This window comes from Xiphophorus couchianus, chromosome 23 (genome assembly GCF_001444195.1).
Source record: "Xiphophorus couchianus chromosome 23, X_couchianus-1.0, whole genome shotgun sequence".
NCBI classification, from domain to species: Eukaryota; Metazoa; Chordata; class Actinopteri; order Cyprinodontiformes; family Poeciliidae; genus Xiphophorus; species Xiphophorus couchianus.
This window is the reverse complement of record NC_040250.1, coordinates 6,222,735-6,249,288: the sequence shown is the minus strand read 5'-3', so window position 1 is coordinate 6,249,288 and position 26,554 is coordinate 6,222,735. Positions and strand designations below refer to the sequence as shown.

General features: G+C 36.5%; 2 protein-coding genes across 3 annotated transcripts; one reads left to right on the top strand and one right to left on the bottom strand.

The window, feature by feature from the left end:
* The first annotated feature begins 608 nt into the window (after positions 1-608).
* On the top strand, positions 609-12,168 carry LOC114139332 (NACHT, LRR and PYD domains-containing protein 3-like). The gene is made up of 13 exons (XM_028009218.1): positions 609-1,190; positions 1,875-1,972; positions 2,133-2,276; positions 2,647-2,730; positions 2,952-3,053; positions 3,874-3,943; positions 4,091-4,313; positions 4,405-6,184; positions 7,084-7,257; positions 7,514-7,687; positions 7,895-8,068; positions 8,610-8,656; positions 9,221-12,168. The coding sequence occupies exons 2-13, from the start codon at positions 1,905-1,907 to the stop codon at positions 9,763-9,765; spliced, it is 3,585 nt and encodes a 1,194-aa protein (XP_027865019.1). The 5' UTR covers positions 609-1,190; positions 1,875-1,904; the 3' UTR covers positions 9,766-12,168.
* slc25a48 (solute carrier family 25 member 48) lies at positions 10,836-26,554 on the bottom strand. 2 transcript variants are annotated; one of them, XR_003594426.1, is made up of 8 exons: positions 26,336-26,554; positions 24,053-24,096; positions 23,323-23,394; positions 22,759-23,011; positions 20,412-20,699; positions 15,626-15,759; positions 13,212-13,304; positions 10,836-12,636 (listed from the first exon to the last, which is right to left on the bottom strand). XR_003594426.1 is itself a non-coding variant. In XM_028009220.1 (7 exons), exons 1-7 carry the CDS (start codon positions 26,385-26,387, stop codon positions 12,532-12,534), a joined length of 948 nt encoding a protein of 315 aa, XP_027865021.1. In that variant the 5' UTR covers positions 26,388-26,551; the 3' UTR covers positions 10,836-12,531. The 2 variants fall into 2 exon arrangements, 1 of the variants encoding a protein (XP_027865021.1); XM_028009220.1 differs by lacking the exon at positions 13,212-13,304 and having other exon boundaries at positions 26,336-26,551.

Sequence of the window (26,554 nt, the reverse complement as noted above, 5' to 3'; positions counted from 1 at the left end):
TGATAAGAAGAAATGTATCATGATATCAGTAAATAATAGATGTTTATAAATGCATAGATCTTTGTCTGACGTTGCATATATGCAAGTTTGTAAATTTGAACGGCAGAAAGGCCACAATAAACAACTGAATGAGTGATTATGTAATCTACCGGACTATTTTACCTGAAAACTAAAAGATTCCTTATATTTCCTACAGTCAGCAGTGGATAATTTTTATTTATTTCAGACACAGTTTATGTACTCTGCAGGAGGGTGGGAATTAGGACTGTAATGAGGCCAGGAATTGGGTTTCAATTAGTATTTTTAGGAATAGTTTTACATTGCTGCACTTTTATTTTTACTTGAGTAATTTTATTATGAAGAACTACTACTTTTAGTAGAGTAAGATTTACTGTATCGTTTGTGAGTTACTCAGTGTTACCTAATATAACAGTGAGTTACTGTAGAAGTAGGCTCAGCACCTGAAATGCTATAAAAAAATTAGCATATCAGTTTTATATCGAAAAAAATGGATTAGCAATTTATTTTCTTATTTTGAAATTAGATCATTTATTTGAACGATTTTTTTTATTTCAGTATTTAAAATACCAATATTTGCACATAAATGTATGTTTTGGTCTGACTATTGACATCATTTTTAATATTGAATCAGATTTTACATTCAGTTACTACTCAGTACTCAAGTTGTTGTTTTTGATCAAATACTTTTTACTCATACTTAAATTATTTCTAGGGAGCCGGTTATTGGTTTGACTTGAGTATATATATGATTTCATTTTGCTTTTACTTGAGAACGAATATGGTTTCATTCTGGCTTAATTTCTGCGCTGGAATTTGAGGTAGGGTTGTAGTTCTGACAAGGAGCCAACAGGTGGCGGCATTTAACAATCATGACCCCAGATTCAAGTCACAAACCAAAACCAAACTGTTTTCCTCTGATTTGTCCTGCTGGCTGTACACATAGGCTGTACAGATCATACAGATGGAGTTTTTAAACAAAAGAAGAAGACAATGTCATCTGTGATTGGCCTTTAGAAAAAAAGGAAGTGACGCACCTTTCTAGAACAAACTATTAAGCGGGATTGAAAACGTCCATAAGTACCACCTGTTGAAACAGAAAACGAGTTATAGATTTAGATATTTTGCACGGAGAAGAATACATGAAGACCGTATCAAGACGGAACTGAAAGGTAAATAAAGTCTAATAAGTAGGAACGTCTGTGGACGACTGGAATCCAAATTTGGTCGATCAGGAAACTGCAGACTTTGACTAGGATGCAGAAAAGCAGTGGGAAAAGGAGGTCAGCCATTACGTTTGGGAAAATGTTTGATTAATAAACAGACTTTACGCAATAAGTGAGTGTAAAATAACTGAATGATTATAGAGGCATTTTGATTTTCTGATTGCATAATCGTAACACTTTATTTGAAGGGGCGTTCATAAGAGTGATATGACAGTGTCGTAAATACAACATAACATCTGTTATGAACATGAAGGAGTCTTTATGAACGTTTATGAATTTTCCCGCGAAGTGTCATTCGGTACATGATGATAGATTTTTTTTTTTCTCTGATAGTAAAGTTTATTTTTGGTTTCCTCCTTTATATCTGTAGCAGGAGCATAAATGGCATGAAAAACAGAAAGTGTAAGAAATGAAAAGTGAATATTGTCATTTCCAGAGTTCATTCCCTGTCCCACCGTGCTACTCATCCATCCATCGCTTGCATCTTCTCCCTTTATATTATAAATTTTATATTAAAAATACTAATTATTTATAAACTATGAATAATTTTTGTTGTTAATCATTTCAAACACACCTTCAGATGTAGTACAGTGCTTCTGACTGATGCACCGTCATTTTGTGTCTGAATAGGTTGTTTTTGTGAGTGTTTGATATTCAGCTATGAATCAGCTTCTGCAGGACGTTCTTGCAAGGGAAAGTTTACCACCAGGGGAGGATGAAACTCAAAGGTCAGGCCAACTTCCAATCAGAATAATGGCTTATTTATCTTAATCTGTGCTCAGCGTAATTATGTTGGTGAACAGAGTTTGTCAGCTGCAAACATGTCGTAGGGTTTGTTTTAATTTTAAACAATGCTTTATATCATTCACATTTTCTGTTGTTCTGAAGGCCAGCTGTCCAGCAGCACATTGAAAACACTGCTAAACCTGAAATTACTGGACCGGTTCCAGCTCCTGACCCAAGCTGTGTGTCCATGAAAAGTGACTGGTCCATGCAGTCTCCTCCGTATTTCAGTGCATCTGTTCATGAGAGGTATAACAGAAAAAAACATTTTATATAAAAAGAAACAATTTTTTTTGTTTATTTTATTAAAGCTTGAAACATACAATGAAATATGTCAGAATTTTGGTGTTTTGTTCAGAATCAATGCCAAAAAACATCTTTCAGCTGTTAGCAAATTTTGATACAATTAAATGCTTAATTGTCTTTGTATGACCTGCAAATTTTAGTTATTCCAAAATGTTCATACAAGTGTTATAAAGAAGTGGATTTAATAATCTAGAGTTTTTGTTGTTGTTGCTTCCTCTGTATGTTTTGTTGCTGTCATTAATTAGTAAATTTGTATAAAAGTACTTCTGTTATGTTAAAGTTAATGTTGCTATCCAATGTTTTTCCTCAACAGAAATCATCAAAGAAAAGGTTTACTTTCCTTTCAACCAAATAACAGTGACGGCCATCTAAAGGGATGTGAACCTCCTACAAAGAAGTATGCTACTGAAAACTGTGTTCATATTCACAGATTTTAAAGTGATATTAAACTCACTGTATAAAAAGAACACATATTAATTCAGTTAACTATTTTACATAAGGATAATTGGTGAATATATCTCTGTAATCAAACAAATCTGGATTTTATCAAAGTTATGTGATTCATTACCACAATAATAATAATAGTTCAAGTGTATTTAATATATGTGTATCCATTAGGAGGAAACTGGACTGTTCAGACTGCACTGAACCTGATCTCGAACCTGCATTCAAAAATAGTGATTCACGCTCCAGAGATGGACTCCATGATGCAAACCACAGGTGAGGATTGGCTTTAAAACCTTGATCATGTGGGATTATGATACTCCCAGTTGTAAGGTCTAATCTTTGCCATTTATCATTCTGTGCCAAGACGAGTAGAGCCTCTTTATCTACCACTTTTTTAAAATAAAATTTCTCTCTCAAGAAACAATCCCCTTCAGAGCTCCTGAAGGTCTTCCAGACATTGTTTATTGGTTTGCTTTGACTTAGGGATTACTTAATTGCAATCCCTATACTTGACATTTCTTTGATTATTGTGCTGGTTTTCTGACCAGCAAGATGACCAACAAATAATCTGCATAGTGTAGTAAGAGAAGGATGAGAGAGACGGTAGGCGAGCTGATGGTTGCTATTGACTTTCTTAACACCACAGAAGAGCCAGAAACTGATCATCTTTTATTGATGCAATAAATCATGCAAAAGGAGCCCCAACCAGTCATTGAAGGCTTATATTATACAATAGATGGACATACAGTACTGTTAAATAATGGTGGTGTCATCTAATATTCTTATTTTCTGACTAGCTGAAGTTTCTGTATATCAAAGTTAAAATAACTTAATACTCTGAATGCATCATTTGTGTATATTAGTTTTACTTTTTAAATTGAGAAATAAGTAAACTTTAATAGTAGTCATAGTAGGAGGAAATATTCTAATCTTTTAACCTGAAATTTAAAATTCTTTGAACACATGCAGAATTGTTACTCAAATCTGTTTTTAGACTTCACAAAATGTCTGTAATTGAAAGCAAATACAAAGTAATGATGAGGGTTTGGATGATACTGGAATCTGAACTGTTTTTACATTGATTTCTTTTCAGATTTGAAAATGAGAGCATGAGGTTTACCAGGCACCAATCAACCCAGCAGCATCTCAACTCCATTTTTATGGTCTGTACATCAACACCAGATCTGTTTTGATTGCTGTACTGACCAAAAATCATTTGGTTACCAAGCAGAAGCAATGTTTAGATGTATTTTGTTTATTTGTCTTCCATTTTATTCAGCCCATGTAATTAATTTTCTAATCTGTTTCAGGTTTTGGAGGAAAACATTGTTGCTTTTGTGAAGAATGAATTGAGTCACATTTCTAAGGCTGTGGCTTCAGGTTGCCCAGAAGACGGTCAAAGCAATGTGAAGGATGTGTCGAAGGGTGAGGATGAAGAGCAGAAGAGGAGCAGCAGGGAGGCAGTTCTGAAACTTGCCATGAACTTCCTGAGGACGATGAAGCAGGAAAAGCTGGCTGACCTTCTACAATATGGTGAGGATTTAATGTGTTGGCTAAATAATAAAGTAAAATGTTTTTTTTTCTTTTTTGACTGATTGGCTAAATATTCTGACTCGTCTTTCAGGGACTAGTGCTGCAGTTGGTCAACGTAAGCTTAAAACTAAGCTGAAAAAGAACTTCCACTGTGTGTTTGAAGGGATTGCTAGAACAGGAAACCAAACCTGTCTGAATCAGATTTACACGGAGCTCTACGTCACAGCGTGCGGGAGAGCGTCAGTCAGCAATCAACATGAGTTCATGCAGATCGAAACCGTGAGCAGAAACCCAGACAAAGGAGAAACCAAAATCACGCACGAACAAATTTCTGAGAGTTCTCCTGAAAAACTTCGGCCAATCAGAGCGGTGATAACGAAGGGAGTGGCTGGCATTGGCAAGACAGTCCTGACACAGAGGTTCGCTCTGGACTGGGCTGAAGACAAAACCAAACAGGATGTCCACTTTGTGTTTCCATTCATGTTCAGAGAACTGAATGTGCTGAAAGAGAAGAAGTTCAGTTTGATGGGTCTTGTTCATCACTTCTTTACTGAAACCAAAGAAATCTGCGACTTTGAAAAGTTCCTGGTTGTTTTCATCTTCGACGGTCTGGATGAATGCCGACTTCCTTTGGACTTTCACAATGAGATCCTGACGGATGTGACGCAGTCTGCGTCAGTGGATGTGCTGCTGACGAATCTCATTAGAGGGTACTTGCTTCCTTCTGCTCGCCTCTGGATAACCACGCGTTCTGCAGCAGCCAATCAGATCCCTCCTGAGTGTGTTGACATGGTGACAGAAGTCAGAGGGTTTGCCGATCTGCAAAAGGAGCATTATTTCACTAAGAGAATCAGGGATGAGAAGAAGGCCTGGAGGATCATCTCCCACATCAAAAAAACAAGATCTCTCCACATCATGTGCCACATCCCCATTTTCTGCTGGATCACAGCCACAGTTCTGGAGGATGTGTTCAAAACCAGGGACAGAGAAAAGCTGCCAAAAACTCTGACTGAGATGTACATCCACTTCCTTGTGGTTCAGACCAAAGTAAAGAGCTTGAAGTATGACGGAGAAGCTGGGTTGGATCACTGGAGTCCAGAGAACATAAATATGATCAAGTCTTTGGGAAAACTGTCATTTGAGCACCTGCAGAAAGGAAACTTAATCTTTAATAAATCAGATCTGGAAAAATGTGGCATTGACATTCGAGCAGTCTCCATTTCTTCAGGAGTGTTCACTCAGATCTTCAAAGAGGAGAAGGGAGGTCTGCATCAAAACAAGGTGTTCACTTTTGTGCATCTGAGTGTTCAGGAGTTTCTAGCTGCTCTTTATGTCCATTTGATGTTCTTCGACTCTGACGTCAATCTTCTGGAAGATGAGAACTCATCTGAGTTTGAAGATTTCTACCAGAGTGCTGTGAATATGACCCTCAAAAGTCCCAATGGACATCTTGACTTGTTCCTCCGCTTCCTCCTGGGCCTTTCACTGCAGAGCAATCAGACTCTGCTGCAAGGCCTCCTGAGAAAGACGAGTGTCAGCACACAGACGGATATTAGCCCAATTACCATTGAAGTTACAAGAAAATACATCAAAAAGAAGCTAAATGAAGGTCTTTCTGTAGACAAGAGCATCAGTTTGCTTTACTGTCTGAATGAACTGAATAATCATTCCTTAGTGAAAAAGATTCAAGAGTCTTTGGCCTCCGAGCAACTTTCCACAGATGAGCTGTCACCTGCAGACTGGTCAGCACTCGCGTTCCTTTTACTGTCCTCAGAAAAAGACCTGGATGTGTTTGAGCTGAAGAAATACTCTGCTTCAGAAGAGGCTTTCTTCAGGCTGCTGCCTGTAGTGAAAGCAGCAAACAAAGCTCTGTAAGTACCGCTATGATTATATCAGTAAAATTTACTAGTACACTAACAAAAAATAATTAATACAAGATATGAAATTGTGATCAAGTACTTGTTGACATAATTTACAAAAATACTACATTCTCTGATGTTAGCTTTTTGGCCTTTCACATTCTCATCTTGTTAAAAAATACTTGATTGTGTTGCAGTGTGAATGCTGTCACAATAAGCAATAAATCAATTAATTGCATGAAAAATTAAAATAAACTCAATAATTTCCATTTGCATGATTTACTGTTTTTCTTTCTACAAAGTACTGGATAACATATCAATCTGGTGTTTTGGTCTCAATTAGCCCTTTTTAAGACAAATTTGAGACTTCATGATTAGTTTTATTTGTAGTTTATTTATTTGGATATTGTCTTCTAGTTCCAGTTAAAATTTATTAATCTTTGAGAATTTATTTTGCATTTTTATGCCATTACCATTTTATTACTTGAAAATGGTCTCAAAACAACAATATTATCGTTTATCGCAAAAACTTCTGGGACAATTTATCATCCAGCTAAATTTATTATTGTGACAGGCCTAAATGCAGGGCTTTTAAAGCTGCAGCATGTAACTTCTATTTTAAAAAATATGTTTTTTTCACATATTTGTTTAAGCTATCAGTATGTCCTGACAGTATACTATAGATAATCTCTGATAAAAATCAAACTCTTTTCCTCCCTCCATGTGGTTCTACTGTCATCTGCAGAAATTTAGTCCCCTATGTTTTTATTTTTCTTCAAAGTACACATTCCAAAGAAATAGCTAATTGTATGAAATAAAATAAACAAAATCTGGAAATAATTTATAAATTATTTATATTTATGTATAGAAATTGATTTTACTCTGACATTTTTAAAAACTTTTCTTTTGAGGCTGAGTGGTTGTAACCTGTCAGAAGGAAGCTTTGAATCGTTGTCCTCAGTGCTCAGCTCCCACTCATCTGTCCTGAGAGAGCTTGACCTGAGTAACAACGACCTCAAGGACTCAGGAGTAAATCAGCTGTCAGCTGGTCTCAAGAGTCCTTATTGCAAACTGGAAATACTCAGGTCTGGTTTCATATTTTTGTTCAATATTTTTTATTATTTTAAATAAGATATAAAATTGGCAGATGTACTCTATTTCACAAATAATAAATAAAATTGCTGTGAACTGCCATCTTGGTTGTCATATCAGATCCAGTGTATTTTGTTAAGTACTTGTTTTAAGGTGATAAAAACATTATTCTTATGATTCTCTAATAGAAAACTAATGGGTACAGTTTTTACTCAACAGTTGTCCAAAATGTCCTTTTTATGTCAACAGGTTGAGTCTCTGTAACCTCAACAAGAAGAGCTGTGAGATGCTGTCCTTTGTGCTCAGCTCCAAATCCTCTATTCTGAGAGAAATGGACCTGAGCAACAATGACTTGGAGGATGTGGGGGTGAAGCTGCTCTCTTCTGGACTGGAGAGTCCTCACTGCAAGCTCCAAAAACTCAGGTCAGATTAAGCAGTGTTTTTCAATATGAGGTTAAACAGAATGATGCAATGGTGTTGATGTATTTGAACACGTCATCGATTATTATTCTCTCTTTCAGATTACTTTAAACCCACATTTGACCCAAACACTGTTAACAGACAGATAAATGTGTATTGCTCAGGCTTAGTATGAAGCGTCTTCTTGATTAGGTTGTGGTTTGTCTGCAGGCTGTCTGGCTGCTTGGTAACAGAGGAGGGATGCAGGTCTCTGTTCTCAGCGCTGAGCTCCAACCCGTCCCATCTGACAGAACTGGACCTGAGCTACAACCATCCGGGAGAAGCAATAGTGAAACTTTTCTCTGCAAAGCTGCAAGATCAAAACTGGAAACTGGATGTTTTAAGGTATCAGTTGGATGAATTTAATTATTTTTATGAGTTAATATTAGTAGATTATTATTGTTTTACTGTCATTGTCATTAGTTTTTATTTTGTTTGTTATATAACTAACATTATGTAAGTATAGTATATGGTATATATACATTAGCGAGGAGTTGGTAATTATTCTGATTGTTGTTATGAGAGTCAGTTTATAATTTTTTTATGTAATATAATTTACGTGTTTCTTTATCACAGTAAATTGAACAGGCATATGAATACCACATGTTTTTAATTACACATTTCTGATAATTACTCAATTGCTAAGTGATGTATTTTATTAAATTGGATTAAATAAGTGTTCACTTCCTCTTACTCTTTTTCAAACAAAGAAGTAGTGGTAAGCTTATTATTTTGTTCATGGTTACTTGTTTAAAAAACAACAAAAAACCAAACCACTTGTTGAAGGCTGTGATTTTTAAAAGTTTTATCTTCTCCACCATTTTTAGAGATGTAGCTTTGTGCTTAAAGAGACTGAATTGCTTTGTTTTTTTTTTTTGTTTTACAGGATGGAGCCTTTTGGAGAACAATGGTTGAGACCCGGCCTGAGAAAATGTAAGTGTAGTTTTAAATAAACTGCACAAACTTCCTATAGTTCACCTAAAACTGTACACTGCAAAAACACAAAATTTTTCCAATTAGTTTTGGTCTAGTTTCTAGTGCAAATATCTTAGTGTACTTGAAATAAAGCAAAGCTAACAAATAAATGTTCAGCAAGATATAGGAATAAGTAAGTAAACTTTTTATATAGCACCTTTTACAAGTTAGAAACTACAAAGTGCTTTACAAAAGACATAAAAATAGGAAATAAAACAGAGAGACGAAAGGCTTGTTTTAAGTTAATAATTTTGATTCAAAAGTATTTGTTCCACTGACAGATTATTTCACTTATAACATGGTAAAATGTCTTGTTAAAAGTGAAATAATCTGCCAGGAACTAGCACTTTTTAAAATGTATATTAATGAATTATGGACCTAAAAGAAGTTCCTATATCTTTCTGAAAAGTTACTGATATTTTTACAAGAAACTAGAAGAAAATTACTAGGAAATATTTTGTGTTTTTGCAGTGTACCGCAAAAGTAAATTAACACATCATCGATTATTATTCTCTCTTTCAGATTACTTTAAGCCCACATTTGACCCAAACACTGTTAACAGACAGATAAAACTGTCTGACAGTAGGGTCATACATGTGCGAGAGGACCAGTCATATCCTGACCACCCAGAGAGATTTCAGGACTGTCCTCAGCTGCTGTGCAGTGAGGATCTGACTGGTCGCCATTACTGGGAGGTGGAATGGAGCGGATGGGTGGATGTTTCAGTGAGTTACAGAGGAATAAGCAGGAGAGTGGAGAGAGCAGACTGCAGGTTTGGTGGGAATGAGCAGTCCTGGAGTCTGAGCTGTTCAGATGGGGGTGGGTACTATGTTTACCACCAGAAAAAAAGATCATTTGTCTCACACTCATCCGCTGCGCCCAAGAAGGTAGTGGTGTATCTGGATTATCCGGCTGGAAGTGTGTCGTTCTTCAGAGTCTGTGATGATGCTCTGATTCACCTCTACACCTATAATACCACCTTTACTGAACTTCTGCGTCCGGGGATCGGCTTTAGATTCAGGCTCAGGTCCAACACTGATTCCTTTGCATCGTTATGCTCCCTGTGATTACAGTTTGCAATGACTGACCCGACGGCTCAGTCTACTACAGCATTAACTCCACCCACTATGTATTGATTTATATTTGATGTCTGTTTTATTGTTTATATTTTTTAACTTTGATATTTTGTCTTTTAGTTTTTGTACTTGCTGCAGTGTCAATTGCCCATTTGGGACACAAACAAATCTGAATCTGAATCAGCAAATTAATCTTTCACAGGACTGAAATACATACGAGTATTAGGGCCACAATAAGAAAATGAAAAAATAAAATAAAGTCATAGTATTATGAGAATAATTTTATTCTTTTAGTACTAGAGCTTTATTCTCGTAAAACTGACTATTCTTTTACAATTGTATTCTTGCAATGTGACTTCATTCTCATTATTTCATTAACTCTGTAGCCATAGTTTAAAATAGTATCTTAAGTAATATTGAAAATATCATCAGCAAAAGTATGAAACGTGATCAAATCTATTACATTTATTTTTAACAAGGTCAGCAGGTGAAACAGCTGGAATACTTTGTGTTTTGCGTCCTGCCCTCTGGTGGACATTATGTTGAAAGACATCAGAGCTGGAGAAAAAAAAAGTTTACTGTATAAATGATCAAAGTGACATTATGTAGTTAGGGGAAAAATCTAAAAATCCCTTTAGATTACTTTGTAATTAAATTAATTTCTGTTTTTTGACCAGGCTTAATCTTGTCCGGATCACTGCACAAACAACTCTTCACCAGTTAATACAGTAAAGTGTAAAGAAAATGTAAGGAATAAATAAAAATGTAATTCTGTAGAAATATTTTCTCTGCCATTTTATAGTTTCGTTTTTTAGTTTTATTTCCCAAAATAAATGCTTCAGCTGGAATGAGCACACATGTTGGTCAATAATATTGATTTAATTCAAATTACCATGTAAAAGCAGAGTGGTTTTATGCTAAATTAATGATAAATTTCTTTTGCAACATGAGCATCAATCTGTTATGTAACAAGAGCAAACATAATATAGTGACTTTAAATTAAATTTTACATGTAATCACATTCTGGCAGAAGCAAATTCAGAACTGAAACGAGGCTCATAAAGTGTTTATAAAGATTTATTTAAGGACACTTTAGGCTTTTCAATATCCAGAAAAGCAGTTAAACATATTTACACTTATTTACATAAGGATAAAGCTATGTAAAATGTTAATACTTCCATTTGAGTTCCCTTCTGCAATGGTAATGTTGATTTAGTGGTTGAAACGTGTTGATCTGCTGCAGAACTTAACTAAAAACAATGTAACTGTGCCACTGTGGCTCAGTTACATCAGAAAAGTTATTAGAAAGTTAAAATTAACTGAAGTAAAACTCACTTTTCTTAATATAAGAAACACAGATACAGGTAGAAGTAGACAGTATCACAATATTGAGTTTGATAATCACATTGTGTCAAAAATGTCACATACATTAAAAATAATTTTTTTTTTCTCATTTTAGTGAATTCTAAAAATTACACCTCAACCCTTTTAGTCTAAAAAGAAATCCCAATTAAATCAGTTATTATTCAAAATTCATTAAGAAAATCCAAATGTGTCAGTACTTGCATGTCTAACGTACATAATGTCATTAAAATAACATTTTCAGATCTTCTTCCCTGCTGCATTTTTTATCCAACAGATCATCACATGAATGCCATGTAACACTGTGCAATAAAAACCATTATGTGCCTGTAATTTCCCCCACAGACAGGAACATGTGACATCATTATAAAAACCTCCAGATGTGCAAACTCAGCTCAGATTCAGATGCAGGACTGATCCATAACAGACTTTACCATCTTCAAGGAACACACACATTTTTTTTTTTGGCAAGCAAAACGTTTTGTTGACACCTAAGTCATCCATCTGTCAGTTTACTTTTACATTGCAACCTAAAAAGAGCTCAAATGCAATTAAAACATGAATCTAAAACTCAGATTTGTCTTACTATGAAAGAACATTGGGTCATAAGGTGTAATTGTGTTTTAAGTAGAGGAAAATTTCCACAGAATAGCTGAACTCATAAAATTATTGGAGAAAAGTAAAAGCAACATGGATGATCTTGAATAACCTTTTGCAGTTTTTCCTTCATTTTTACTTTTTGACACTTTTTATCAAACTTATTGAACAAGTTTGTCCAGCCAGGCAAAACTAATGTGTCCTATGTTTCAGTTCATGCACTCCAGCCAATTAAACTTTCTCAAAGACCTTCAGGCTACACTTGGCCTCCATAAATGTATTTTTATCGTCACTTAATAATTTACTAAATTGTGCAACAATTCTTTGTGCAATTTCTTTTCTTCTTTGCTGTTACAGCCGCTCATTCATTGATTATTTAAACATCAGAGTATCCCATTTGCAACAAATTTGTTAAGAAATAATTAAAAATAATTTTAAAAAACCTTCCAGAAACACTTTCAGAAACGTTTCTTAGCTTATCTAAAGTCTCATATCTTTCTTCTTCAACACCTGTGTGTCTGTTTCGGCGAATTACAATGCTAAAGCAGAAATCTGCGCATGAACACATGCATAACTTTGGTGATCCGAATAATCAGATTCAGATTATTAGACAGTAAAACATCACTCTTAAAGTAATCTAACTGTGATAAAAAGGGTTAATTTTGGCTCAGACCTAAAACATTTGACTGAAAGCTGCTGACTCTCGGCCATTATAAAGTGCTCACAATCTCTCGTCTAAAGCAAACTGGCTCCGGTTCACTGGGTTTCTGGCCCAGCGTTTCCGGATTCCCAGCAGTCCTAATGACTCCTGAAGAACTGTAGAGAGAGTTCGTACATCAGGAACATGGTGGAGCTCATTGGGAAACCTCGGATGGCGTTCACAGAAGCTCCCCGGAAGAAAACCTGCAGAGAAAACAGTTCAGTTCTGATTTTAGGAACTGCATTTTGAGCTTTCAGTTTGGGTTTTCCATTGGTTTTTATAGTTCAGGTGGAGAGTCATAGATGCTCTTTCCACTCTATGAAGACACATTTGCAATTACATGAGCAAATCTAAATATATTTTGATCTTGCATTATTATGCCATTACCATTTTAATAGTTGAAAATAGTCTCAAATCAACATTATTATTGTTTATCGCAATAACTTCTGGGACAATTTATCGTCCAGCAAAATTTGTTATTGTGACAGAAATAAAGTATTAAAATAAAGTACCTAGTACTTTCTTTTACACTGTACTTTCTGGACTTTTGGTTGTCTTTCTGAATCCATGCTGTGGGAGAAACACCAGGTCCATGGTGAGACATGGATAAGCAAATAAAAGGAAAGACACTCAAGCTTTTATAAGCTTCCTCAGCAGTGTCCTTTAAACTCAGCTCGTCACTAAAAGGTCTTAAAAGCACCTTGTAAGCAATTAAGTGCATTCTAGCAAACCTTTATGTTACATCACGAGGTAATAGTCACAGGTGATATTTGCTCACCTTGCTTATCTTGTCTGTGTTGCAGAATCATGATAGGTTTTATAAATCCAGCTAAAAACGGACAAGCTCCAAGAATTGCACATGGTTTTCTGCCTGAACATGTAGAAAGAATTATTCTTTGACATGCATTCAGTGTTTGCGTCACTTAAATGTCAATCTTTTCTAAATGTCAAATATATTCTAATTCTAATTCTGTATACATGGTGAAGTGATAGATAAAAACAAAAGTTTACCAAATGCAAAAGTAATTGAAGTGCCTTTTGAATAGATTATTTTTTTTATTTTGAAATTTGTAAAGCAAATTCAGATAATAGCAATTAAATATTAATCAGTTATGTTATCTGCTGTAGTTTAAAAACAGATTTGCCTTAATGAAAGTGACCTTGCTCAATAAATTTGGCAGAAATATTGAAAAATAAGTGATAGAGGAAGACTTCGTAAACCATTTAGAAATGTCTGGATGTGCGATAAAACATGAAAAAACAGAAAACATGAGCTAATTATCAGCTAAATCACATAGACCTTAAGATAAACTTTAATTAAGTGGAAAATATACAAAACGGTTGCATGATTATTGGCATAATCGTGCCCAACATATTTTCATGATAATATAACAAAAATAAAAACTCAATGAAGCTTTATTTTTTAAAGATAAATCTAGTTTGATTTTTCCTGTTCAGACCAGTTGGTGGCAGTAATGCACCTTATAGTTCACCTGGTAGCCATCATTAAACTCCAGAAGAAGGGAAAAAAGCAACAAAAAAAGTGAAAGAAGGTTGATTAAGATTAATTTGGGTTTTCTCTGTCATCTCATTAAAAATGACTTTATTTTGTGTAACCTCAGCTTTTAAAATCCTTACTTAACCTGTTTTTATTTGCTTTATTCGGCTTTGTGATTAGTTTCCTCTTTGTGTCTGAATGGCTTTTTATCAGCTCTGAAATCAAACAGCAGGATTAAGATAACCGACTTTTATCTGATTAAAATAAATACATTGAGCTCGTACAGAGCGACTTGTTATTTAACTTTGCAGGACTCTGACCCGTTTTAACCCGAGTCATTGATCAGCGAGCGTCATGCTGCACAAACAGTCCAGTCCACTTTCTCAGAACATCAATGATCTTCTGGTATTGATCACACGACTGCTGCTGTTTTTATCAACACAGATGCTTTGACGTTTCTCCACTGACAACAAACAGTCCGAACATCTGGACGCAGCGTTCAGCGGCAGACCGGGCCAAGAACGAGGCCGAGTTACAGCCAGCCAGTCACCTGATGAACACCCCACCATTCAATCAGCACAATGTCACCAAAACACCTCCTGTTTCTGGAACATCTGCCTTCTTAAGTCGTCACTTGTTTTCCAGTAAGAGTCGTTTTTCTTTTAGTGAAGTTCAAAGGATAAAACAGGTTTTAGGGGAATTCACACACAGTTTGTCTCCAATTGGGATTTTAATGTGTAATTAACCATTAAAAGGTCAGGAAGTAACAAGTTTAATGATTAATGCAGAATGTTTCCAAGTGAACTGAAGCATATCCTGTAGTTCGTAGTAAAGAACAAATACAAAACTAAATGGTGGCTGTTTTATCCCCAGTTTAATGAAACAAAACCTAAACTGGAATATTCTGCAGCTTAATAATATAGTTAAATATATTGCAGAGTATTCACACCCCTTAAACTTGACCACAACCAGGAAGTTACATTTACAATAATCTTTAATAAATTTGTAGATTCTAGTTTGTCAGATTAAGAGTACCTTTTGAAAATAACTTTAATGCATTTATGTTTTTAAAATTTGTTTTTTTTTGTTTTTTTTCTAATGAAATATTGGAAATGTCATGTTTTCATGGAAAGATCATCATAATAAACAAAAATAAAGACTTTCAAATATAAATTTTTCTGTAATTAATTTATATATTGTGTTTCACTTAATAATAAAGTTCCTAAAACAATATTTTTATATATTGAATGGTTCTGGATTTTTAAAAAAAAATTCAGGCAATTAATCAACAGAAAAAATAGCAAGAAGAAAAGAAGGTGTTCTGGTCAGATGAGAACAAAAGTAAACTTTTTTGGGGAAAAAGAACAATAGATCAAAGAATATTTATTTTTGAGTGGTCTAGTCAAAGTTCACACTTAAACTCAGTTGGAAATTGATGCAAAGATTTGGATCATCTACATAAAATCTGTTAGAGTGCTGCATAGAAAAATGGGCAAAAACCTCAGACTTCACCTTTTGATTTGTGAAAAATTTTAGAAAACATTTCCAATGCTTCTTAGTACTACTTGGTACTTTTTATTGGTCTATCACTTCAACCCAAAATTTATTATTTGTACAGTAGAATAAAATAGTTGTAATGTGATAAAATGCGAGAAGACTAAGTTTTACTAACTGATTACGGTTCATCTGCTCACCTCTGCTCCCTCGGCTCTGTAGCTTTGGACGATGCAGTGTAAAACTCCCTTATACTTCTTCTGCAGCTGGGCGTCGGCCTGCATTCGGCTCTTCACCACGTCAGCTGGCGTGGCCGTGACCCAGGAGATGGACCCTGAGGAAGACCAGAGAAATCAGACCACCAGAACAAACACAGTGACGGCTCTGGGTTAAACCAGAGGACATGCTTGATACAGGAAGCAATTCACCAAGGAATTCAGAGTATATGCTCAATCATTCATTTTCTACTGCTTATCTGAAGCCGGGTTCAAGCAGAGATTCTCCTCACTCAGCAACCTGGGTGTTTTCATGGATGGAGCGATGTCTATGGAGCGGCACATAAATCAGCTTGTTAGGAACTGCTTTTTCCAAATTCGGAACATTTCTAAACTTTGTAAGATGGTGACTTATGGTGAGCTTGAGATGATTGTTCATGCTTTTGTCTCATCGAGATTGGATTATTGTAACAGTCTGTTTACATGTCTTAACAAGAGGGAGTTTGCGCGTCTGCAGGTTGCACAAAATTCTGCTGCACGCCTGCTGACTCGCACTTACAGGAGGGAACATATTACACCCATCCTCAAAGGTTTGCACTGGCTGCCTGTATCTTACAGGATGCATTACAAAATCCTGGTACTGACTTTTAGAGCTCTTCATGGACAGGCGCCAGACTATATTAAGAACCTCATCCAGCCTTATGTTTCGACTAGGAGCCTCAGGTCGTCCAATCTGAACTTGCTGATGGTTCCTCGGACCCTTTTTAAGACACGAGGAGACAGATCTTTTAAAGCTGTGGCGCCTCGTCTTTGGAATGAGCTACCTTGTACTATTCGATCTCTGGATTGTATAGACACTTTTAGGAAACAACTTAAGGCCCACTTTTTTAAACTTGCTTTTTAGCTTAATACTGTGTTTTATTGTTTGTATGTTGCTTCTGATTATTTTATTTTTACATTTTGTGCAGCACTTTGTGACCCTGGTCTGTGAAAAGCGCTATAGAAATAAATGTACTACTTTACTACACTTCCTCTTTTTCCAATGGTTTTCCTGAGATCCTTCACATATAATCTCCACAGAAAGTCCCAGATCTTGTCCAAGGTTTCCTCAGGGTGGATCAGGCCGGAGGTATCTTCCTCAGAAGTAGAAGCTTGAAATGCGTCACTACTAGTTTTGATTTCCTTTGTGTCTTGAAGGGTAAATCGTTCCGTAAAGAGGGAATACTGTGGTCTAATTAGTCCCCACCCAGACAGGTGATGACTAAAAGGTGCATTGACAGGTAACACAGCATGTTTAACTCCGTCATTTAAAGGGGATCTATTATGCATAATTCACATTTTGCACATTTTTATACTTCCATTTGGGTCTCAACTGCTTCTAAAAACAACCTAATTGTCTATTAGCAATATGTTAATATTTTTTGGTGTTTGGAAAATGAGTCGTTTCAAAGACCGCCGGATTGTTGAGTCACATTCAATGGAAACTGTGGCGTTTCCTAGCAACGCAGGACTCCAGCACGTTTGGTCAGCTGGTTTAACAATAGCTGCTGGAAAAGACAATTGTTTTGTTGTTGACTTACTATCCAGAAACCACATTCTGGATAGTAAGTTCTTGTCAGTTGTGCAGGAGGCTCTACTTCTGCTTTTCAGACATGTATGGTTGTATTATTGAGCAACCATTTGCAGCTACTTTCACATGTGACCGTGAATGTTGACGTGAAGGGGGGCTGAGAGGAGGGTTGCAAAAAATAAAAAAAAGAAAAGAACTTGGCATGCTACTTTTTACTTTGAAGACAAAATTTTATTCAAATAAGACAAAATGCTTTAAGAAAAACATTTTGGATCAAGTTTAAATGTGAATAAGTGGAAGACAGTTGAGATTAGTTCAGTAAACATGACTGGATTCAACAACATGGCCTTATATTTTCTGGCAGTTCTGGTCATTTAATGGGTTTGAATTCTGGTATTTTCTGATTTCTCTTAAACTGTCCATAATTTAGACCGTGCTCCAGTTTTTGCCTCACTTGGACCCGTTTAAAAGGAGAACCTGTTTGGGCCCCACTGATTTAGAGCAGCTGACTGAGCCCCCCCGCTCCGCCACGCTCTCACTCTGTCACGTGTTCGCAGCTGGTCGGCCTGCATCTGGAAGCAATCCTTCGCTACCACACGGCGTTTATCTGCTCTGCACATACAGCACGCATACACGCCATCCGAGCCGCCTGATTGGCTGTCAGCTGACACACCCGTTCTTCTTCATGGATCTGGGTTTGGAGTTTTTCTGACTCCAGATTCTTAGTCTTTCCATATGTTGTTTGTTTGAAACTACATTCCCTTGAAATGGAGGTCACTGCACTTTTAAAGCTTACAGGCTGCAGTCATGTGGATTTCTGAGTTATGAGAGAATCACAAGGAAAAAATATGATAAAGCATCAGGATATAAGACTGAGCTAAAATGTAACATTTGACAAGATTCTGACAAATGTGAGAGCAAATGTTGGCTAAAGTGAAAAATACTAAAAATCTTGGGGTGTCGTAGAGGAAATGTCTGATTTTTGTGCTCAAAAGTAAAAATAAAAATATTTTTCTTAAAAATGAAACTGAAATATTAAAATGCACTGTAAAAACCTAAAATTTTACCAAGTATTTTTTGTCTAACTTCTGGTGAAAATATCTTATTACATTTGAAATAAGACAAGCTAAGTAACTTTTCAGAAAGACAGAGAAGCTTGTTTCAAGTAAACAATGCCTTAATATTGATAATATTAAGGAAAAAGTACCAGTACCAGTAAAAGTACCTGTAATAAAAAGTACCAGTTCTACTGGCAGATTATTTCACTCATAAATGGGAAAAATGTCTTGTTATAAGTGAAATTATCTGCCAATGGAACTAGAACTTTTTTCATCCATATTAAGGAATTATTGATTTAAAACAAGCTCATATATATTAGTTACTCTTAAGTTAGTTTTGTCTTATTCCAAGTGTAATAAGATATCTGTACTAAAAATTAAAGAAAGATACTTGTTAAGACTTTGTGTTTTTGCAGTGTGTGTGGCAGTATTTTGTAATTCCTGTAAGATTATAAACTGGGACATTTTAGCCTTCAAATTTAGATGGTAGGAAATTTTAAATGCTTCACAAAATGATGCATAAAAGTCCCTTAATTAATCTTATCCTTAACATATCCAAAGCTAATTTAAGAGAAAATCTTTCAAGTTCAGCAATGCTGTCATATATGGAAAACAAAATATTAGCATCATATAATCAAAGGTTTAAAATTCTAATAAATATTCAACATTTGATCATTTTGATTACGACTGAAGTTGATCAAAGTATCTAAACAAAAAAGCAGGGAATAATATTAATCTGTGCTTTATAGCCACTTTTGGAAGTGGGCAGTTTTATCCATAATAACCAGAAACTACAAAAAATATCATGCATAAAAGTTAAGATGTTGGAAGATAAGGAATTTCTTTTTTTCTATAAATAACGTGACATTAATGTGCCTGTAAATATGAATGTCATGAAGTGCGGGGTGTGGTGGTGAGGCAGACGCTGTAGACCCAGGTAAGGAGTAAAAATGGTGGTTTTAATGCACAGAGTTACAAACAAAAATCCAACACAGTCCAAAAACCGAGGCAGCACTGCTGAGCGGAATCCAGGGCTCAACGCAGGTAGCAACAAGGCATACGAATGGACTAGACGCCAAATGAGACGAAACAATGACTAGGACCCGACAGAGACACAGGTGACACTAAATACACACGGGGTAATTAGGGACCGAGAAACACCTGGGAAACAATCAAGGGGAAGACAGGACAACACGAAGACTCGGGGACACAGAAAACTCTAATTAAATACACAGAAAACACAGAACATGACAATGAATATATGTTGCATAATACATAGTTTTAGGGGACTTTGGTTGTTTGTTCAAGAGACAGGAAACCGAAATCCTCTGGTAATTGGTAATAATTTATAAAGGGAAGGAGGATTAAATAAACATGCTTCTTCTTCCTTCTCACTTTCGTTGCTGTTTTTTGTTGTTGTTTGACTATTTTGATTGTTGCTAAGTTGCTGTTTTAATCAACTAAAACACTTTCAACAGCTGATCCTTAAGAATCAACATGTTCTAATCCAATCAAGCCTATTTTGTGAACAATTTGAATATTTCAGTTTATTTGCAACATCAGAAACCCGGTTATTCATGTGTCCTTAAATCTCTCAGCCGCATATCCTGCAGTCTGGCTCAGTTGTTTTCAAAACACACTCCTTGCATATGAAGTTGAACATAAAGAGCAGGAATGTGCGGTTAGACCATGCATTCCTTCAGACCATGTGTGCACATTATTTTAAGATGCTAGGTTATGGCAATGTGAAGGGAAAATGCAACTTCAATTTAGCCTTTTACTATCACTTTTTTCCAAATGCTTACAAAATGTCTAGTTTTTGCAACAACTTTCATCTCATTTTAACCTGGACGTCTTATTAGCTGTTTTTTATGTACTTTAGTTGCGTTTCCACTGACCAGATAACTGACATTTTGAAAATAAATTCACTTAATGAAAAGACTTCAATTTTGAAAAAACTCTTGCTAGATTTATCACCATTATTTATTGATTGCATTCAACTGGATTGAATTGAACTTCTTCAAATACCTTTTAGTCCTTTGACCTTTTAGCTTGCGGCTACTTTCATAACCAACTTGAGGTGAATAAACAACCCAGAATCCAAATCTTTATAGTAAAAGTTAGTAGTGATCCCACTATTTACCTGCTAAACCTCCGGCTAGCCAGATGGAGCAGGGATGAGGGCTGGACGAGCTGGAAGGGGTCAGCAGGTCACAGAAGATGGCGTAAGGGATGAAGTAGAGTGTGTATCCGGGGACGTCCCTCAGGATCATGGCCCCGGCCCCCCTGTAGAGTCCCAGTATGCCCTGGGTCTGCAGGATGTTGCTGATGCAGTGGATCGGGCCTCTGTAGAGTCGCTGGTTGGGAATGTCAACGGAGCGGAGCGGGATGTTGGTGCCGTTGGCCACATTACCAGCCAACTGGAGGTTCTCTGGAAAAAAGAAAAAAATATTTTTACATTAGTTTAATAGAAGTAACAGGGGCAGACTGTGGTGCCACAAAGAAAGAGAAAAGAATATTTAATTTATTTTGTGAAACAATAATTTTGGATGTCTAAAGTGCCAGCTAGAACTATAGAGATCACCTCATTATAAGCCACAAAGTTAAAAAAAACAACAACTGGAAACGTACAGACCAGCAGCTTACAGCCGCACCGGGCTGTAAGCTGCTGGTATCTCCGCTGCTCTCGGTTTTCCGCTGCGTCCTTAATAAATTTGCTATTAAGGGTGCAGCCCTGCGTCTCCAATGCCGAACCATGGGTTCGTTCACGCTGAGCTTACATACAGCAGCTATTGATCTGTGCTGCCAGATCGATAGCCTTCAACTTAAAAGCGGCATCATATGAACTTCTTCGTGTGGTTTCCATGATGAGGGGGTATGAGTTTGAAAACATTTCTCCATCGTGCCTGCAGCTAGCATGTGCTTGTTCTAAATGAAAATCAGCATTTTCTTCTTTGATCTCCTATTTCCTGATTCACTTCCTGCTAAAGAGCTCCTTGGCGGCTGAAGAAAAATCCACAGAAAAGCCGCACCGGACTGTAAGCCGCAAGGTTCAAAGGGGGAGGAAAAAGTAGTGGCCTATAGTCCGAAAAATACGGTAATAAATATTTTGTCAATATTATGCTAATGTCGCAATTGTGTTTTTTCCAATTAAAATGCCATGTGAATAAGTTATTAAAAAACATGCGGCGCCATCATCCTCCAACCTGCTGTCTTCTTTCTCTTATACGGTGAATGGAAACACAGCTAATGTTTCAAAACATGAAACAAATCCTAAAATAAACACACAATCTGAGTAACTATGAATCAATGGAGATAAGGAAGATGTATTCTAAGCAGAAAAAAAGCTAGTCAAACCAGGAGGTTACAAAAGAACAACATCTACCTGCCTCTTTTAAGGTGATCACTGCAAAAACACAACATTTTACCATTTAGTTTAGTTTCTTGTGCAAAGATCTTAGTACACTTAAAATAAGACAAACTAACTTACAAGTAAATTTTAAAGGAATTGACTTAAAACAAGCTCCAATATCTTATTGAAAAGTTACTTGGAAGTTAGTTTAGTCTAATTTCAAGTGTAGTAACATATTTGCACCAGAAAATAGCAATACTTTTGTGTTGTTGTAGAGACGGTATCGGGATAGTTTGGACTTCTTAGCTGCTTCAGGATCAGGATAATTTGATTAAATTAAATTAAGCTCATTTGCACGAGGATATTAATGTATCAGCAAGTTTTTTCTCTGAAAACAACCATAGAGTTTTCAACAACTTCTTTGTCAGGTTACCTCAGCACTTTTTCACAGTCACCATTAAAAATCTGACATAATTTTACCACATGACCAGTTGTGCACCACTGCTTTAACAAGCTGGAGTTTATTAACCACTAAGAACCATCACTTCCGCGAAGCTGACGTCCAAACCGTGTCCTCAAGTCTGACTTAACTTTCTGGCCCTTTGCACCTCTATAAAACAATAAAAGAGATTTTAGAAACCAAAGCCAAAGTGTCTTTGAGGAACAATTAGACGAGGTCAGGAGTAAAAGGCGTGAAGCGGCTATAAATGTTTCATCTACCATTTTATCTTTCAATTGACCTACATCCACCCTGAATTTATTGGTTTACTGTTTAACAGATCACGGCAGACCAAACTGTCTGCCACAGATATGACCTTGCAAGACCTGATAATGGTGAGACTAAGAATGTATACGCCCTCAGAAAAAAACTCTAATATTTAAACTTGGACATGATATAATAAAAATATTTCAAAGAGGAAGAAAATAGAGTTTATGGAAAGGGGGACATTTCATACACGTTCAGTTTTGAAACTGGCTCTGATGAAACTGAAAGTGACATATCTGGAGGAAAAAGGGACCAGTCTGCAAATTTTACAAGATTGCTGCCAAGAAAAAAAGTAGTTTTTACATTTTCCTCAGTAAATTACAGAAAAATAAAACCTCCAAACAGGAAAAAAAAACAAACGCAGAGATTTACCTGCCAGAACCATTTGTGTCTGCATTTGCAGTCGGATCTTGACCAGGTCCACTGGAGCGCCGAGCCCCACTGAGATCAGTCCGGTCAGCATGCTGGCCACAGTCAGGTCCAGCATGCCGCAGGGATGCCGTCCGTCGCCATAGCGATACTTGCTTATGAGCCTTTGAGTGTTGCTGAAGAAGCCAAACACAACTGAGTTGTAGACAGTGATGCTGGCGAGCGGGAAAGACATGCCCTTAAAGAACCCCATCACCTGAGCGTCGCATTAAAAAAAGAAAAGAAAAATCAGGACTTTTGGTCCATTTAAATAAAACAAAAAATAAGTGGAACAAATAGAAAAAGAGGCAACAAAAAAGGTTTTGAGGGTCAAAACACAGCTGTCCACAGAGCTGTAATTATGTGCAGTAAACCAATAAAACTGGTGAAAACCGACAAAAAGAGAATAAATAACCTGTCTCATGTAATGAATACGATGGAAATCAACAGATGTTTATGTGCCGTAAGATGGAAGTCACGTGCAGTTAAAATGGCGGCTGAGAGGAAGTTCAAAGGTCAGGTGTTTACCGTCTCCTTCCTGTAGATGGAGAGGATGCAGTGCAGCGTGTTCTGGTTGCCACTTCCTGCCTGGAGCCGCGTCTGGAGGACGAAACGTCCAGAACTTAGAGAGCATCCATCCATCCATCCATCCATCCATCCATCCATCCATCCATCCATCCATCCAGCCAGCCAGCCAGCCAGCCAGCCAGCCAGCCAGCCATCCATCCATCCAGCCAGCCAGCCATCCAGCCAGCCAGCCAGCCAGCCAGCCAGCCAGCCAGCCAGCCAGCCATCCAGCCAGCCAGCCAGCCATCCAGCCAGCCAGCCAGCCAGCCAGCCAGACATCCTTTTCCATAGAAGAAAGTCTAATTTCTATACTGTAGGAACTTTTCCACCTTTTTCCAGTTAAATACCAGACTTTGAAAAATGAAATCATTAAACTTTTTTATTCAGAAATGTCAGAGACAAATACTCCCATTTTCTTTTCTGTAATGTTGAGTAACGTCACTCTGTCTGAAAATGCATAAATGTTAACCCTGTTTGTTGAAAAGAAGAAAGGATTGTTGTTTGTCCCCTCCATACTTTTTGTAGCTGCACATAAATAAAATCAAAGCAACATGTCTAAAAGGTTTTAGTGCAATGAGGTAGAAGTTATTAAGCAACATGTGGTAGTGTCTTTATGGAGGCTTTTACCATGCTGCAATCAGGAGGAGACAGTTGTAAAGATTGAAATACGGGGAACTTCAGTCTTAATTACCTTCACTGTGTCCAGTGGATGTCCTACGACCACACTGGAGGCGCCTGCAGCCAGCAGAAAAACACAGACACACAGTGAATACAGAATGTACCAGGAGAACAAGAAAACACAAGGTATCTTGTTGTTGAGAGAAAAACACGTCCTGGTAACTTTCTGAGAGTTTTTTTACTTTTTAAGACAAAAACATGCTCTCTCATCAAAGAGAGAAGAAAGGAGTCTGTTAACTTACTAGATTTGAATGGTAGCTTTGTGATGAAACTTGTGATGAAAACATGGAGACTATTAGACAGCAGCACAAAAGAAATATTATCAAACAAACCATTCAAAGGGAGAGTTTCCAACCTTGGGACCAAGATAATGACATGTTCTGCTAACCCAGTGGGCCCCAGCAAACATATTTAGGACTCAACATAAAGCTTTTACATTGAGTGTAAAAGCTTTATGTGCTCAAAGCTTTTCTAAGCTCTAAGAGCGATGCTGCACATGACGCTGGTATGTCAGAAAGTATGAATATGAGGCCCATCCACACATGCAGCAAGCTGTTCCCGATGCCGTGCATATGAGCCCACAGAGAAAAACCCCATAAATCATCCGTTAGTCTCCTGTGGATCTACTCCAGGGTTTTTGTTTCCCTGGAAGAACTAAAAATAACTCAGAAAGATGCAACGTTGTAAAGAAAGAGCAATCCAACTGGGGCCCTCAGTTTAAGTTTAGCAGTAAAATGGGAAATGTCTTAAATACCAGAACATTTCATATTTTAGACACAAGAAAAAACACCAAGAATGAAATACTTCCAAAAATAACTCAGTAACACAAAAGTATTATGTTGTTTATTTGCCAAAAGTATCAAAACTTAAAGTAAAATTGCCACAAGTTTTGATTAAATAACATTTTTATGATTTAGCTTTTAACTCCTTAACTAATAAGTTGACAAAATGACATCCTTAAAATGAGAATCTCGACATATTCGGAGTTAGTTCTGCAGTCATTATTGTATCTGAAGCATGAAAAAAGTTAACACAAACAGCTGTATTTTTCATTACCGTTGGGAGTTGATGAGTAATTTTTAAAAAATCAGCTAAGTCCACGTCTCTAAGACTTTGTGCAATCAGAAAATCCAGAGGAGCTGCAGAAAAGTGTAATTTGTAACCTGCTTGGTAAAAGATTATATATTTTTGTTCTCTACTTCATCCGTAAGAAAGATGTGAAATTTATCAGAGAAAGCAAAGTATCCATGTTTTTCTCAGTAAACATTTTTCTTTTGGGCCTATTTCAATGAGATTCAGTGTCAGTAACAAGCAATATAATTCACTCAAAGAAAGAAATCTAATCTAATAAATCCATAAATTAAGTAACGCTGAGTAGAATTACAGATTAAATATGTACTGGATGGATGAAATACTTGAGATTTGCCAAGTGAGGTACTGTAAATAAAATAGAAACACTTTTTTTTTTTTTTTTTGCCACACTACAGAAGCAACCAACCTGAACAACAAGATATTTTTCCAGTTGCAGATTATTGATTTTACTGTATTTAAACCAATTAACTTTTTATCTTCAAATTTTTGCAGCATTTAATTTTTTTGTCTGTTTTTTGTTTGTAGTATACAAAATAATATCAATATGATGCAACACCTTTTTAAAAATTGATTAAAATTAATTTACTTAACTTTATTATTGCATAAAGTTTTATTTTACATGATTGGCAAACCAAATACTTTCTGTTTACTGGACAAACAACCACTTGATTTCAGATCCAGACCTACTTTTCTATTGGAGTTACGCAACGTATGAAAGTAAGCAGTAGGGCCCCCTACTGGCCACATCGTTCACTGCAAGCATTTGACTAAAAGCGGATTTCAGAGCAACAGGAACAATTTGTACGCAACGAGTAACGCACAGTCAAAAAAAAAATATTTTATATAAGCAAAAATTAAACATTTTACAACTTTATTTAATTTTTGGTAATAAAAGGAGGAAAGGAGAAAGCTTTCCAGTGTGGTGAAAACGGAGGAGGGAGGAGGAGGATTCCTGTATAGACCCCCCTTTGTTTTTACAGGATGTGGATGCAGTAGTTTTCCATCTTAAAAGTTGCTGCTGGATATTAACGGAAGATTGTGCAGGTGTATGAAGCAGGTTATCTTACCTCTCAAATGTAATTTAGCAAAAATAATTCATGGTTATAGAAAGGAAAGAATTTGAAAATAATTCCCTTCATCATTTTCCTCCACTGAACAACGCGTTTCTGACCCAACACATTAAGCAGAAGAGTTTATTTCTCACCGCCGATCCATCCTGCGACGAAATCATCCAGACGAAAATTCTTTGAGGTCATTTTTTAAACTCAGAAATTCAGCTCATCAGTCCAGCGCATCAAAACTCCGCCAGAAATCCTCCGTATCTGCGAAAACAGGCGAGCATCGCTTCTTATCAAAAACCAACTGACTCCACGCCTTTCTGGGAAAACAAAACTATATTTTAGGCACTGTCTGAATCGATAAA